The 16,264-nt window shown below is 40.6% G+C and overlaps 1 protein-coding gene across 3 annotated transcripts in view; it reads right to left on the bottom strand.

The window, feature by feature from the left end:
• Positions 1–3,720: 3,720 nt before the first annotated feature.
• ITGB3BP (integrin subunit beta 3 binding protein) overlaps positions 3,721–16,264 on the bottom strand; it is a 79,250-nt gene continuing 66,706 nt past the window's right edge. For 2 of the 3 annotated variants that reach the window (XM_083621181.1, XM_083621183.1), the window contains 3 exons: positions 13,473–13,498; positions 8,701–8,754; positions 3,721–5,109 (listed from right to left, as the gene is read on the bottom strand). In XM_083621181.1, the coding sequence (XP_083477307.1) occupies positions 5,047–5,109; positions 8,701–8,754; positions 13,473–13,498 (143 nt within the window). In that variant the 3' untranslated portion in view covers positions 3,721–5,046. The remainder of the gene's footprint in view (positions 5,110–8,700; positions 8,755–13,472; positions 13,499–16,264) is intronic. The other variant, XM_083621182.1, reaches the window with a different exon arrangement.

Raw genomic sequence — 16,264 nt, 5'->3', positions numbered from 1 at the left:
CCTTGCACCAGCGGGAACTGGTGTGTCAGGATAGTTGGAAGAACCTCCCCACTTCATCGCAACAGTTCCCATACTATCCTCTAGGATTCTCAGGGCTATATGTAAGGGGAATTGCTGGGTGATGTTTCATGGACCAGGTAGGAAATCTTAATTTTCCAAACTGTAGTCTGGTTCCAACCCAATGTTTTACTGAATGATGACATTAACAATAGTCTGTTTTTACCCCATTCTTAAAGCTATTAGTGTGGTATGAGAGGTGATTTTCCTCCCACATCTGGCAACCAATGCACCCTTTTGGTTTCAGAAAATACATGAGTCTAAAAAGCCCAGGACACAATTTTTATGACCCACTAGTGTCTATGGTGGCACATTTGCCAGAAGTAATGCATTTAACGTTAACTCTGAATGTGTATACTTGGTTCTGACCAAACTAAGTCTCCTAGCCTCCACATATGAAAGGGCTATCTATCTATGGATCACTTCCACATTTCCCTTATTAAATACTACCAAGCTTAACATTACTCCTTTCTCATAGCAGTTATTCCTCCCAAGAGGCATAGGTACTGCAACCACTGGAGAGCCAATTCAAAGTATGGAGCAACTTGGGCCTAGTGCCAGCCTCACCTCCCTCGGGTCTAAAGCCGCAGATGGGGAAAAGCGGGCATATTCAGTCTCTACAGTGCTATCAGAGTGCTATCAGCAACTGAACTGCTCCAAAATGAGGATTGTGTGGGTTTTCATTTACTTCATTAATTTGTTAAAAAAGTAAAGGACCCCTGACAGTTAAGTCCATGACTAAGCCGCTTCTGGCAAACCAGAGCAGCGCGCAGAAATGCCGTTTACCTTCCCACCGGAGCGGTACCTATTTATCTACTTGCACTTTGATGTGCTTTCGAACTGCTAGGTTGGCAGGAGATTTTTTTTTTAAATTATACAAAAAAGGAAAAAAGGAAAAAAAACAAAAAACAAAAAAAGACAAAACAGAAAAATAGAAAAAATAAATAAAAATACATCCATCATTCTCAAATTTTCAACTTTCATTACCTTCTTTCTTTGACCTCCTCCTCCTCCCCTTTCTTGTATCCTGGTTAATAATTATCACAGCAAATCCTTTCCATAGTTCATAATATTTTGTCCTTACATTACCTTAATCTATTTTCATCTTGTCTTATAGCAAACCTTAAAACTTAAATCTTATTTTTATCAACTTCTCATAACCATATCATTAACCTAATTCTTTAAACATTTTTACTAGAACCAAATAGTTCCATTTCAACATTTTCCTAACATTCATCAATTATTTTAAAACAGTCCTAATGATAAAAGAAAAAAAAGATAAAACAATCCCGTCTTCATCCAGCGTCCCTTCCTCCTGGTCCTGGATTTTGTCAGTCCTTTTTGTCCCATTAATCTAGCGCATTAACCTGGTATCCTTATATCAGAGGCCCTCAAGTCTCTTCCATGTCCCTTCCGCGACTCTTCTTCATATTTTCCTTTCACTCGTGGGAACTCCATCTTAGTAATGTTTTTAACCCTTTTCAGCAGATCAGCCCCATTTCCATAGTCCAGACTAAACTCCATGTAATATTTAAACACCTGTTTCAGATTCCCTCCAAAGTTAAGAGCCCCCACAACTCCAAACATCTGATGGCCCATTACCAGACTCAGAAAGTCCCAACATCCCTGCATAGGAGGGTCAATCCAACCCCCCATTTCCAAACCAAACCAAACTTTATCTTTCTAAATCTGTTTTTTTCCAAATTGATTTATCAAATCCAAGGGCTCATATTCTTGCAGGGCCGCAACTCCCTCCATTTCTGGCACCCAGGATTCAGCAGCATCCTCTTCTCTCATCTGTGCTGTCATAGCACACTCCTGTTTTAGTTCCTGGGTAGGCTCCATGTAGTTTCCTGCTGCCTGTTCAAAAATTCTGGCCGCATTAGTCATCAAATCCGTCTTCTGACTTAACTGGTCCAATAGGGCATTTATTTTACAGAAAGCACCCAACAGAGCTTCTGAAAACATTCTCCTACAAGGTCACAAGTCCTTTCCCATGATTGTAATCTGTAGCAGCTGCAAGCTCCTGAAATTGGTTACAATTTCACAGTCTCCCTCTAGGGGGAAAACTTCTGTTTATTCTTTCTTTTATGAACAATAACAACAAAGTTTCCTTTTTAAGATATTCTGTCAATATTTGTTCCTTTAAAATGCGAGAGGAAACAATGGAATCACTATGTTACTTTTCTTTTAGCTATCTGTCAAAAACATATGTCTCTGGTCAATGAGCTTCAAACGTCAGTCCTGACACTCCGCTCCAGGATCAGGACGGTGGAAAGTTACTTTACTTTAAACTCACTTCTGCAGGTTTAAACAGTCCAAAAAGAGATCCCCCTTCTTCTCCTGCTACCGAAGGGGGGTTCCACGATTTTAAATGATGAAAGCAAATCCTTTAAAAGTAATTTTCTAAGCTCTAGTTTACGTTGTCTTTGCTTTATTCTGACTACAAAGAAACGGAAGGCAGACTTCCTGTTTAGACCTTCCCGTTTCAGTACCAAATTGAAGTAAATTTTGAGTCCAATTCCTCTCTTCTGGCCAGTCCTTATTTAGAGTCCAGTTGTTCAAGATTTAAGTACTCACGGGTGATTCTTTAGATGCCAAATTGTCCCAGGAAAAAGGCAGCGCTCTCCGGCAACGGCTATGCGGCTTCGCTCCACGGAAAAAGCAGTTGACTCACAGCACCGCGCCACTTCCCCCTCTTCGCTTCGGAGCCCGTTAATGGGTTCCTTTGCGGGTTGGGGGGCGCTAAAGGTGCCCGCTGAGTCCCATGGTCACAGGCTTCCCCCCCCCTGTGATTTTTTAAAGGGTCCCCGCTTCGCCGTAGCGGAAAAGACCCGTTTCACGCAGAGCTGGTCCCTCCAGTTCAGAGGGAGACGGCCATTGCCGATGGCGCCACCCCAGAAGCTCCCTAGGCTCAGTGGTTTAGACCACAGCACTACCCGCGTCCCAAGTACAGTTTGGTAAAATATTTCTAAGATGCTGAAGCACTGCAAAAATCACTCAGGGAAGGAGAGTGTGAAACAGTCGCTCTTGCTGACAGAGCACTGATCTCACATTTCCATTAGCCATTTCTTCTGCTTGTAGTCGTCAGAAGCCCAGAGCAAGTATTCCCCAGCATAGAAAAACATTAGTTTTATGTGTATCTCTTTTCTTTGTCCTTCAGATGGCCTTCAAGGGTGATAAAGTGCGAGTTATCTGATCTACCTTATGTAGAACTAGGAAATGGTTCTTAACAGACCCAGCTGTTTCTGAAAAGAGAAAAAGCTTAGTACAAGTGGCTGAGAAGCAGTACTTTAATAGCCTCAGGCTGCAATTCCGAAGAAGCCTACAAGGGAAGGAGCCTACAAGTCCCAAGGAAATCAGTAGAACTTACTTGTAAGTAAACATGCTTGGGACTGAGTTATGATGCCGCAAACAAATGAAGAGGCAGCAATGATGTTGCCCCAATAAAGTCCCTCAAACTGTGTAAGTGAAACTGACTAGCAATTGCATCTTGAGAAGAAAAAGTCCCTCAACCTTTTCCTGCTTTAAAGCATATGCATATATTTGAAGTAACTAGCACTGAAAGCAGTGAAATACTTTGAACCGTAACCTAAAACCTATACTCTTTACACTGAAATGTCTAAGCAAATCACATTTTTAAAACAATTTGTCAATGCCAAATTATCTTTCAAAAGTTTTATTCTATAAAAAGAATTGTGACCCAATTATAGTTGACAACTTCAGTTTTGAAATTGGTACATGCCAAACAACTTATTACTGTCTGCTTGGTTGCAAAAAGCTTCTTGCATGGGCAGAAGGCACTTACGGTACATTCCACACCGGGAGCAAGGGCTCCACAATTTCTACCTGTTTGTCTCCCACCCCTTCAGCAGTTCCCAAACCTGTTGTATACAGCCTTCTAACTTTCAAGAGTAGCTTTTGGGGGATCAGAAGGGGACCCAGTGCAAAGCAAGAAGGAAAACCTCCCTATGTAGTGTCTTCAAACCATCATAAAGGGTATATATACAGAAGAGATGAGCAAGCACATTTTTAAGGCTCCACTCTTTGCTTACACTCAAAATGGTGAAGCTGGCATTTCAGTGTCAGTCATCTGAGAAGGTACATGCCTCAGCCTCACCACCACCTAAATTTCCATTAAAAATAATCTTTATGTTAAAAAGTCATTAAAGATGTACTTGGCCCTCTAAACATTCCAGCATAGTTACCATTTATTTTGACTGAAACATGATATCATTTGTGGATCTCAGTACATGCTAGGATAGGTTTTACTGATTCCTGTCCCTGCAGGTACTATTGCAAAGAAACATTAATCTCTATGGTGTTGCTTTTTAATGATTTTGCAGCATAAGTTCAGGCACCACAAAGCAGAAGAACATACTGATAGCTTTGCTAGCAGTGCAAAACTAAAGTTATGTGGTGCTTTTGTAAACCAAAGCAACTAAAAAGGCATTGCAAATGTTGCATGTGAGGCACATACGGTTTTGCTAGCAAAACGATGGTAGCGAGCCAAAGATAGATGGAAAATTGCTTCCTTTTGGGTGTGCTGATAAGTTGCATAAACAATGCCCCGCATATTGGCAAGCAGTCTTCATTGTTTGTGGTCAAACTGGCACTCCTTCAGAGAAAGCATGGAGCATATCATTACTGTGAAATTTACAGTTTGTTTGAAGGCCTGGGAAATAGTGTCCATCCTTAAGCACAGCTCTTCTTCCCAAAACATGAGGGGAAAGCTCACAGAGGCCTTTTACCAAGGTAGGGCAAGCATAGGAGCCTGGTGCAGAAATTCAGCTTGTGCTGTTACCCATTTGCATAAAGGAGCTATGGAGAAGTGTATTATTTACATTGAGATTATCTGGTTGTGCAGATTGTAAAGTTTAAATTAGACGCAAGAAACTGTATCTAGATGTGCACCTGCCTAGTGCACTGAGCAATCCTTAGCTGGTATTTGCTGGGGAGATAGATTTACAGGCGTTTCTTTTCAACCTTTTAAGTAGGATCAGGCAGTTGTAGAATCTTGCAGCCAAGCAGAATATATTCTTCAGATATGGCCTGTGTAGGTTAAAAAATGATTAAAATAAACAACAATTTTGGCATCCATGTTGCCCTTTGAACACACTATTTGTGGTTTAGCTCTAGCTTTCCTGTGTATATACAGAACACCTAGAAAACAAAATACCCCACTTCCTTGAAAGCATCCTGGATGTTAAAATACAAATGCTTCCCAGTATTATTTTAGTTCACAATTTAACATGGGGCAACTTCATGTGTCAGCTTAATATTTCAAGGCACATATTTAATGAAAAACCCCAAATACATTGATTCTGGTTGCTATTACCAAGAGCCAGTTTAGAAAGCTTCAACCTACAAAGGATTTGTTTCCTGAAAGGAGGGATATAAAGGATTAGAATAAAGAAGTATAAACTTAGACATATTACATAGCATCCTTGGGTTTGAATATGTTCTCTGTTTTGTGACTGCCTTTCAGCAAACTCCTGTTTCTTTCCTAGCTGCTCTGGAATAACGGGAGGTGATTTTTCTAATTAAGAGACATGAAAGAGCTTTGCCAGTTCATCAACTGATTATGCCAGCTGTGTTGGCTACAATTTTGGCTTCCATCGACCAAGTCTTAAGACTTCAGCTTGCTTTCCTGGCATGAGCATCCTACAGGGTGGTGTCCATTAGCAAGCATCGAAAGGAGACTGTGCATGCCCTCAATGTGCATGTAGCACCTCAGGAGGCGGGTGGGGAGGGGAAATGCTACACATAAGCACAAGTTACTTTTAGATGCTTGTGACAGATGCTAGAGTGCCTATTGCTGTGCTCGCTTTGTTTGGAGCCTCCTTGGTGCATTTTATGCCATGGAAACAGGCAAGAAACCATATTAATGCACTGCTTTTCACATTCTTGCCACCTGCCATAGCGCCAACGTTTCCCTTGGAGGAGCATGGCTGCTACTGCAAACCTGCAAAGCCACCTAAGCAGTGTTGCAGGAGTGGCAACCCCTGGATCTTTCTGCAAGTCACCTCCATTCACCTGGAGGTACATGTCATAGGTCCAATCAAAGGGATGGGATTCTAAACTGATAGATCTTTCAATAGGTTCTTCTGCTCGCTGTGTCTTGCAGAGAGACACGCTACTCTCTCAAGCCTCCCTGTACTTTTGAAATTATGAACCAAGAAGACTGGTGGGCGTAGGAGCTGGCTTAGGAGAGAGGACTCTAGATCAGGGCTTCCAGAACTTGGGTCTCCAGCTGTTTTTTGACTAAAATTCCCATTATCCCTGACCACTGGTCCTGCTAGCTAGGGATGATGGGAGTTGTAGTCCAAAAACAGCTGGAGACCCAAGTTTGGAAAACCCTGATCTAAATGGTTAGTGGGCCAAGGTTAGCAGCAGTTTAGTAAATGAGGGTTAGAACTTAGAGAAGGTGGGAACAGGAATAAGGGGGTAGAGGAGATTCCAGAAACAGGAATCTGAGTGGGAGAAAGCTGGAAGGGCAACAAAAGAGCTGCCTGTCTGGCAAGAGGTGAGGATTCATATTCTGATTTCAAAAGAACAGCCACAACTTTGTCTACAGGCAAAATTGCCATCCTATCATGATAGTATGAAACCATTGATTAAAATAATTGAATAATCAATCAATAAAATAATTGAGCAATCATTTGGTAAAAGATATCCTGCAATCAACTTCTTCTTCTTTTTTGAAAAGGGAATTCTGTAACAGCACAATTCATTGCACGCATATTTAGAAGTAAGCCTCACTAACTTCAGTGGAGTTTATTTCCATCTTCTATTTGAGGCATGATGGTGTCTTTTGTACTGTGGCAAGAACAAAGCAGCCATGTCTGTTCCCTCAGCAAAAAATTTGTGGTGCTTTGCAGCAATAAAAATAGCAGCATCTGTAGTATACCATACAGCTAAGTATTTACTGTCCAATACCAGAATTTGCTGCAGAACTGCCAATACGGCAGTTGATGCTCAGAACCCAAGTCCCTTTTTTGCACTGTGTGTGTATAACCATGAAAACAGCACCAGGAATGCACAAGGGATGGCTTATGTTTGCTACACTGGCTCACCTGAGATTGAGTAGGAGTCCTTATTTTATCACTGACTGACATTAAGAACTGCTAACAATTCTTTTTTCAAATCTTCTCGTTCAGCTAATAATATAATGAAGGTGTTTGGAAGAGATGACATCCAAGCTACTATCAGACACAACACTGGCCATGTGGAATGGGTAAAGGACCAGGTACTAGCTACAAAAAACAAATTTAAATGAAGCTAATGTAGTTCTTACCACATGTGTGAAAAACTGCAGATTTTATAAAAAGTGACAATCTGTAGGAGTCTGTAAACTCAGAAACAAGAGCCATACATTTTGATGGACTTGTAATTTCCTTGACAAACATTTTCTAGCTTTGATTAGGGTTCTTGGCTGACATATTGGACAGGCTCAATGAACTTAATGTTTGCCTGCAAGGCAAGACCTGGAATATCTTCATTATGTTTCAGAAAGGATGGGATTCTTTTAAAAATTATGCTATGGAATAGCTCTGTGCAGCAAGATAGTTTAATTTTGTTTGTCTGGGGACCTGTGTCCTAACCACACATGCCTTGTCTACTTTTAAGTCGGGGAACAGGATCTTGCTGCCCCCCACAACCCATCCTCTGGGCCACATGTTGCATACAATGATGGAATGAAAAGGTCTACAGGAGGAGAGTTCAGTATATGCAGGCCCAGCTGATGCAATAGTTTTTCCTGCTCAAATAGTTGGGGAAAGAGTAGATCACACAAATCAGACCTACTCAATTCAAATGGTGCACTAAACACCATTTTGTCACATCCAGCTTATGAATGTGGGGTGGCCCTTGGAGGAGGGCATGGTGTTCATGTCCCACATATACTGCATGTTTTTTAAGATGAGCTGGGCTTTGGAAATGCCAGTACTCGAAAGTGAGAAACTTGTCTCATCTCGTGATTCAGCACACATATTCCTGGAGAAAAATGGCAATTAAAACAACATGATTTTAGGAGAGCTTCAGATTAAATTTTGACTTTGTGCAAGGGAACCTCGTCAAAGTTGGAAGTCATCCTATTTTGAGCAATTGTAAAATTACATCTCATGAGCTCTCAAGTAAACTAGAATTTCCTGAGCTAGCAAGAAACAAAAATGGTTCAAATTCTTGCTAAGTTTGCTTTGATGCCGTGCCAAAAATAGAACGCACTTCATGTGGTATCATCCCAGCAAATATTTCTTTGGATGAATGAAAACACAAACAAAAAACTGTTTTGGAAAACATTCTGACATATAAACTTACACATGTGTGCTAAGTAATGCCTTTTGAAAGACATTATGTCTGAACTAGCCCAGCATATTGATTAATACACATTTTGGGAATTAAAGAATCATCAGTTTGCAGAGAAAATATTAATAATTAACTCTCAGAGTCATTTACATTCAAATTAAGTGAACACCAGTGAAAATAGCCCCCCCCCTTTATGAGTTATTAATCAAGGGTTGCTAGAAATTAAGTCCCACAAATCTACCATTCCTCAAAAAGTTTCCAATAAACACATATATTTTAACTGTACTTTCAATTACAGATTTCAGTCCTGTCTTTTAAACATGAAGATCTCCTCACCTCAGTTGATGAGGGACTTAAGGTACTCAAAGCTGTTGGCAGGTTGGAGATAGTCTGTAAAACAAAGAACATTTTTTTCACATAACAAGAAAACCAATACAATTATATATTGCAGTTTATACTTACAGTATAGAAAATGAAAAATCTAACATAGTCACTGGACACAATCTAACATGTAGTTCGGCCCACTGTTTTCATTGGGATGCATTCATCTTGTGGAACACAAATTGCTTTTAAACACAAGTTAATGCAAATGTTGAAGATTCTATTTTAACAATAGTGGCAAAAACAGAGGCTTACCCAAAATGTTTCATTGGGTTGTTAGAACTTCAAGCTCTTAGGATTTGGCAAGTTAAAAACTGAGGTAAGAAAGAACTCCAAGAACCAACTCAATCTTGTGCTGACCACCAGGAAGCTACTTTTGTCAGGCATGTTGCTAAGTCAGCCTTACCCCAACTGGTGCTCAACAGATGTTTTGGACAACAACCCCTATAATCCCCAGCTAGTACAGGCCACAATCGGAGATCATGAGAGCTTACAAGGTCCAAGGCATTTGAAGGACAAAAGATTGGGGGAGACTTTAACGACCCTGTGGCTGAGGCCCATGACACAAGCTAATTTATATGTATAGGTATCCCTGGAGATTGCTTCTTGGGAGAAAAGCAATGACAAACCTAGACAGCATCTTAAAAAGCAGAGACATCACCTTGCTGACAAAGGCCCATATAGTTAAAGCTATGGTTTTCCCAGTAGTGATGTATGGAAGTGAGAGCTGGACCATAAAGAAGGCTGATCGCAGAAGAATTGATGCTTTTGAATTATGGTGCTGGAGGAGACTCTTGAGAGTCCCATGGACTGCAAGAAGATCAAACCTATCCATTCTTAAGGAAATCAGCCCTGAGTGCTCACTGGAAGGACAGATCCTGAAGCTGAGGCTCCAATACTTTGGCCACCTCATGAGAAGAGTCGAGTCTCTGGAAAAGACCCTGATGTTGGGAAAGATTGAGGGCACAAGGAGAAGGGGACAACAGAGGACGAGATGGTTGGACAGTGTTCTTGAAGCTACTAACATGAGTTTGACCAAACTGCAGGAAGCAGTGGAAGACAGGAGTGCCTGGCGTGCTCTGGTCCATGAAGTCACGAAGAGTCGGACATGACTAAACAGCAACATCATCCCTGGAGAATGAAGATGGCGGTGCTGGGGAACACTACTTTGCTTATGGGATGTGCACACTGCAAAGTCAACGATCCTATATATATATATAATGTGTGTGTATGCGCGTGTATAGGAACAAGCAGGAGATCTGAGACTCACCACCAAAGGTCCAGTCCCCGAAGACACCTCCTATGTCTTGTCCTGTGTTTATTATAACAGTATCAGGCCCCACAGTGGGCTTCTTACCATTCCATTTTGCCTTTTCTCCAACAACGCAACAAGTTAGTCAAGATACTGGCTTTTCCAGGGTCTTACATAGAGTTCAATGCTCAGTGGGGATTTGGGGTTACATAGGAAGCTCCTTTTACCAAGTCAGACCGTTGGTCCATCTAAGTAAGTGTTGTAAATACTGTCCAGCAGCCAGGACTCTTTCCCAGCCCCAGTTGCAGATGCCAGGGATTCAACCTGGGACCCTGGCCATGCTAAGGATTGCCCTCTTACCACTGAGCTACAGCCCTTCTTACAGATTCTGGTCACTGCACCACACAGACTCTGAGCTGAATCAGAATCAACTGTGATGTGTAGAGACCTTAACCAACTTTGCCATTCAATTTCAAGAGACCTGCCCAGGTCAAGGGGAGTTGCACAAGTCTTTCTATAGAACTACCCTAATCCGCTTGTGCAAAGTGGGGGAGAATCTTCTGTTCCTCTACCCATCCACCAGCACAGTGAAAGGTCATGATCTAGTTGAAAGTTTACTCTCTTTTATGCATGTGTGTGCAAGTTTAAATGCTTTAAACCATGAACAGCTCTAAAGTGGAGAGGGAGAGAGGAAAAAATGGCCACCTGTCTGGTGATATAAAACCAATCTTCTCTTAAATGTGCCAGAATAATTTTTCTCCACCTCAACTACAGTTAAAACCTTCAGTCTATTCATTACTGTCCTTTTATAGTATTTTTATTTAATAAAACCTATTAAGACTACCATACAAATCTCTTTACTTATGCTTTTATCTTTTAACTGATCAATTTTTATATTGCTGACATCCCCTCTTCACCATTTGCTCATTTAAAAATTCATAGTACATGAGCTATGTCTCTGGAGAAAATGTCTATAAAATTTGTTACAGCTGGCAAATGTGTATGAGTCAGTGATAGCACATGACTAAATGCTTCACAGAAAATAAAACTTGTTTCTGTAGTAAGCAGAACTGTTTAAATGTTATTTATTTTTATGTTTCAAAGAAAATATATTGTGAAGTGCTGCATTGATTTAATACGCAACAGTGTCTGTGTACACGCTGTATAAGGAAAATTTATGAAACCTTTGCACAACTCCTTTAATTGAATTTTCCAAATCTCTCACCACACACAAATAATCAATATCTTCTGCAGAGAAAACCAGTCAGAATTATTGCAGTCTTTCTTTTCAATTTTGTTGTCATCAGCACATACAGAGCACCTGGATATTTGTAATGTCTGGATAGCAAGTTATTTACACCTCTTAAAATGTAATTGCTATTAAGTGACTCCAAACCAATGCACCTTTCCTTTTTTATTATTTAAAATAACTATTGTACGTCTCAAAGAAGACATATTTAGGAGTATTTATAGTAATGTACGAATTACTATACATAACACTTATATAATTAATAGTTTTCATTTCACCTGATATCTAATGTCAGGGTTTGGTTTTTTTTGTAAAAAGCATTGTAGGAAGAGATCTGCAAGAAAAACACATTGTAAAAGTAATGCATCAAAGTTCATGTACAATGGCTGAATGGTAGACCTTCATATAAGGAATGCAGTTTGACAGGTCAGTGAGTGTTTGTGCACATCCGTATGGTTGGTTGTGTATATATATCTGAAGCTTTATAGTCATATGTCTCATATGCATTTCTATGTCTGCCACCAAAGTTAATAGCTTAATATTTCATCTACGTAGGACAATAAATAATTGGAGAAGTTTGTAGTTTGCCTCCCAAGTATCTATCACACCTGTAGCTCCGGCCTGTGATGCTAAACATGCCAAAGGCTGTATTTTAAAATTCACACCCTAATTACAGCCACATATTGACACAAGGGGAAACAAAGCGTTTTTTTGTTGAGATGAGAAAAAGATCTAATCGTGCAGTATTTGTAGGTCAAATGAATAACTGAGTTCTGACCATTTTTCTTCACAATAAGTAGTATCTCTCTACTAGACAGATTAAAGTCTCACCTGAAGCAAAAACACAAAAACACCCCACAAAAATCAATACAGCCAAAACTTTGTCTCTTACAAAATAATCTCAAGAGTGGCACAGCCTTCGAGGCAACCAAGGCTGCAATCTTACACACACTTGTCTGCGAGTAAGTCCAGGGTGCCAACAGTATTTAATGGGTCCAATGCACTGTATGTGGATTAGGCCTTCTGCCCCCCCTTTGCAAAAGGGGACACAAATTGGTTTAAGCTTTGTATCCTATTTTGCAGTTGGGCTGGACAACCCCAAAACAAATTAGGACCACACAAGTAATAAAATGTTTGACAGACTGAATGTGAACAGGTAGAGCTTTTTTCCATACCAGAAAAGGCTTCACCTGTTGAATTTTGACCTGCCACACAGCTGTTGAAGGCAGCTCTCTGGAAGAGAAGTGGACACAAAGCCTGAGGCTTGCTCAAGGTCACCCCCATCACAACAAACCATAGTTTATCATGTCATCATAACACAGCCAGTATAAGGCAGATCCCCCTGTTCTTCACAAAAGAGCACCTAAATAGTGCAAGGGATGAGGTAGTAACTAACAAGACTAGAGCACTTATTAGCTCTCTTCACCATTTTAAATGTCAGGCATAGGCAGCATCTTCCCAATTCATCCCACAAATTTTTTCCTTTGAAAATCTTTTGTTCCTTTTTTAATCTTCTGGGGCAACTGGACTGGAACCAAGTCACGACATGGTTGCAGCAGGCTGGACAACGCCCCCAAACTGTAAATTCAGATACAGTCCACTAGCCTTCATTTGCCTACTTCTGATCTATACTGGGTGAAGATGGGAAACTGGACAAGCTGAACCAAATCAGGTTGGAAGCAGTACATTCAAAGCTGTGTAACAGAGAACAGCACTTTTTAAAGCCTGCAGAACTTTGGTGCTTTGTCTTGCATTGAACAAAAACATTTGTAAACAAATCTTTCAATCCTAGTTGATTAGGGAAGAGTTGAGTAAAAAGTCTCTTTTAGATCTAGCATTTACTGAAACCCTGCCTAAGAACCAGCAGGATAAAGGTTCGTTTTGTTTGTATTCACTCCCACAAAATGCTAAAACTGTTAAAAAGTTCCCCTTTGAAATATGCAGAGTGCAACCTACACACACATAAAGCATGCTTTGGGCAGCAGCAACATGACTAGATTTCATCTCCTGGCAGCTGCTCTCAAGTTTGCTTACATTCTCTTCAAAAAACATTTTGTTTACTATAAATGCTAGTCATGGGCAAACAATGGGGCCATTTTTTATGTTGCTAATGCAGAATGATATACTAAGATCTACATAATGCTGCCCATTGACAAAGGAATGTTCTGAATTAAGTTGTTTTAAGTAGAGGCTGTTTATGTAAAGTAAATAAATTTCATGCCTTACCATGTGATGATAATGTGACATTCCATCTGTATCAAGCCAAAGAATAGTCATAGGTTTCATGTCCTGAGCGTAACTAATTAAAAATAATTATGGAAAACCACATCCAAAAGTAAAAAAGCTAAATAAAGAAGACAGTCTTTCTCCAGCTTTTATTTTCATTAGGACAGCAGAAGGGATCAAAGTTCCCATTCAAGAAGTATTTATTATATTGTTAACATGCTAAAAGTGTGTCATTTTGACCCATATGATTTCAGAGTCATACTAAATTTTCACTGCTTGGGTCATTAGTGTTACAAATGGAAGAAACATTATGATGCAGCATGTTTAACTGTTGTTCTTGAGCACAAATAAGGCTATATGGTTCCTTTACTTAGAAAGCAACTAAAGATGCTTAGTATAGCATGGCGCTGGTTTCTGTGGGCTTCATTAGGCTAAGAAGAGAGTGGGAGAATTTGTAAGCGAAACCAACTTCAGAACGAGTAAGAATTCCGCCAAATGAAAATTCCTTAAGCAAACTCGCTCTTCTGTCCTGGTTTTCTGCAGCCCAACTTGACCGATTTTCTAAACTTGCAGCTGTAAGGATTCTTGTATGTGACCAAGATTAGATTTCCCAGCTTAAAATTGGTCACGGATATTCTAGCAATTGGTTTCCAGACAGTAGCTTGGATCCAGACTTTGCTCCCATCAGCAAGCTCATCCCCTGCATGGAGTTCTGCTTGGGACACTTGGGGAAAGTGGGAGAGAGGTAGGGTTGGCCCACCCATACAGCAAGGTGAGGTGACTGCCTCAAGTGGCAAGATCCACAGGGGCAGTAGACCTGGCCTCCAAGGAATGCATTGCCCGCTGCTGTGGCAGTGGCTGCAGTGACCACACATACAGCATACTCCTCAGAGGCTGGATCTGACACCTCCTCAGCAGCCCCTCACCCCAATGCCTTCTCTACAGTGGCCTCTTGGTGAATAGGAGGTGCTGCTGGTCTCCTCCCACCCTCGTTCCTTGTTCCCATGCACTCATTTCTTCTTCCTTGGCAGGAGAGGAGCACCATTTTGTGCTTCGCCTCAGGTGCCCTGGAGAGGGGACTTTTGTTGATTATTCTTTCTGCTTGCACCCTCTGAGGATCCTCCGAAAAGAGTAGGGGCTGCAGGGCAAATCAGCAAAATGGTATTCCCCTCTCTTTCACTGGATCAACTCATCTAAAAAGATTTGAATTTAACCCATATATGTTTATTCTGACTTACCCCTCATATTACAAAGACATGGAGATGGGAAAGTACTGCTTCTCTGTGCTATCATTATTTACATACCTAGATCCATATGTGCAATTGTTACCTTAGATTTTGAAAGCAATAATCTCATAGCTCTGGTTTATATACACAGGCACCATTCCAACAGATATTAAGTAGGCCTGGTATGTGGCCCAATGCAATTTTGTTCCCCTAACCAGTTGTAGTCTTACATAAACTCAACTCTGTTCCACTCAGAGGCAGTAATTGCCACTGTGATGTTCTAAACTTCAAAGTTAAAAAAAGAAGAAGACGATAACTAAGGTCTATATATTACATTAAAGAGAAACAGCTCTTTTCAACGATCCTATGAACTGATACAAGGCAATTTTTAAAAGTACATAATAAGGAGGTGGGGAGAAACCAAGGAAAGAAAGTCATTTGTTTACTCCATGTTAAAGAATGAAAAAACACCACTCAACACAACTGACACTTGGCAAGCTAAGTCTTCATCGTTAAAATGTCCTTTATTCTGCTACTTTTAAAAACTAAATCATAAACCACGAGGGAAAATTAATCTACTTGATCAAGATGTGTGGCTGCCTGTCTGGCATCAAGAACACACTGCTGAGCTACAGAGATTTCACTTCATATCGATATAAATGCTAAATGACTTCAAGCTTAGGAGGAAGTATTGCCTTGAGTTTAAGGCACAAGACCAGGAGTCAGCTGTCGTCTCATTTCATACTTTACCTGGGAGGCCAGACAAGCCACTCATCTTTTCAGCATTTAACCACAACTTTGTAGTAAAAGACTCACAGGCACCTTCTCTGTACCAGCTGGTGGGCTGGTCTATATTCATACCCCAAATGTGCTTACCTAGCTGGCACAGTGCCAAACCTCTCATTTTACTACAGAGCTTTGTTACTACATTTCTGAACATTTTGGGGAAAGGCTACAATGGGACAGTGTTACCCACTCGCACAGAGGGAGGAACAATTCCTCCTGGGAGAGCCACTGACTTACATGACAGAACAGTAAAATGGCATGGATGTAGTAAACTCATCAGCAAGGCTGGTGCGTTGCATGATAACACAGTGCGCATTTAGAAAAGTGTTTTTGGAAACTCAATCAAGTTTAATTTAAAAACTTTTTTTAAAAATCTCTGCCAAAGGGGTGGGTGTTCCACAGGATTTCATGGAAGTAGTTGCTATATTTAATCTGCTCGAAAGCTCATTCTAAGCCACTCATTCGCAGAATACCAAAAATATAATGTGCCTGTTCTCCAAGAGATGCCTATGCCCCATATCAGACAAGCCGTGACGTCAATGATGCACTTCCTCTGTTTAATGCAAGGCATGTTCTTAAGCACCTCGCCGAAATGGGACTTTGTAAAATAGAGATCATATGTCTCTGGGATGTGGCAAGGCTGTATTCATAAATGTTTGCAAAGTACGCTCAGGTCCTCCGGTAATAGACACTAGAGAAATATTATTATCATTATTAAAGCCTTGAGATACATCAAGGCTTTATAGTTCACTCAAAAGCCTACACCTAAGACAAGGTGAT

This window comes from Podarcis filfolensis, assembly GCF_964270895.1.
Source record: "Podarcis filfolensis genome assembly, chromosome: 6".
NCBI lineage: Eukaryota > Metazoa > Chordata > Lepidosauria > Squamata > Lacertidae > Podarcis > Podarcis filfolensis.
Note: the sequence above shows the minus strand (reverse complement) of the source record. Positions and strands in the feature narration are given on the sequence as shown.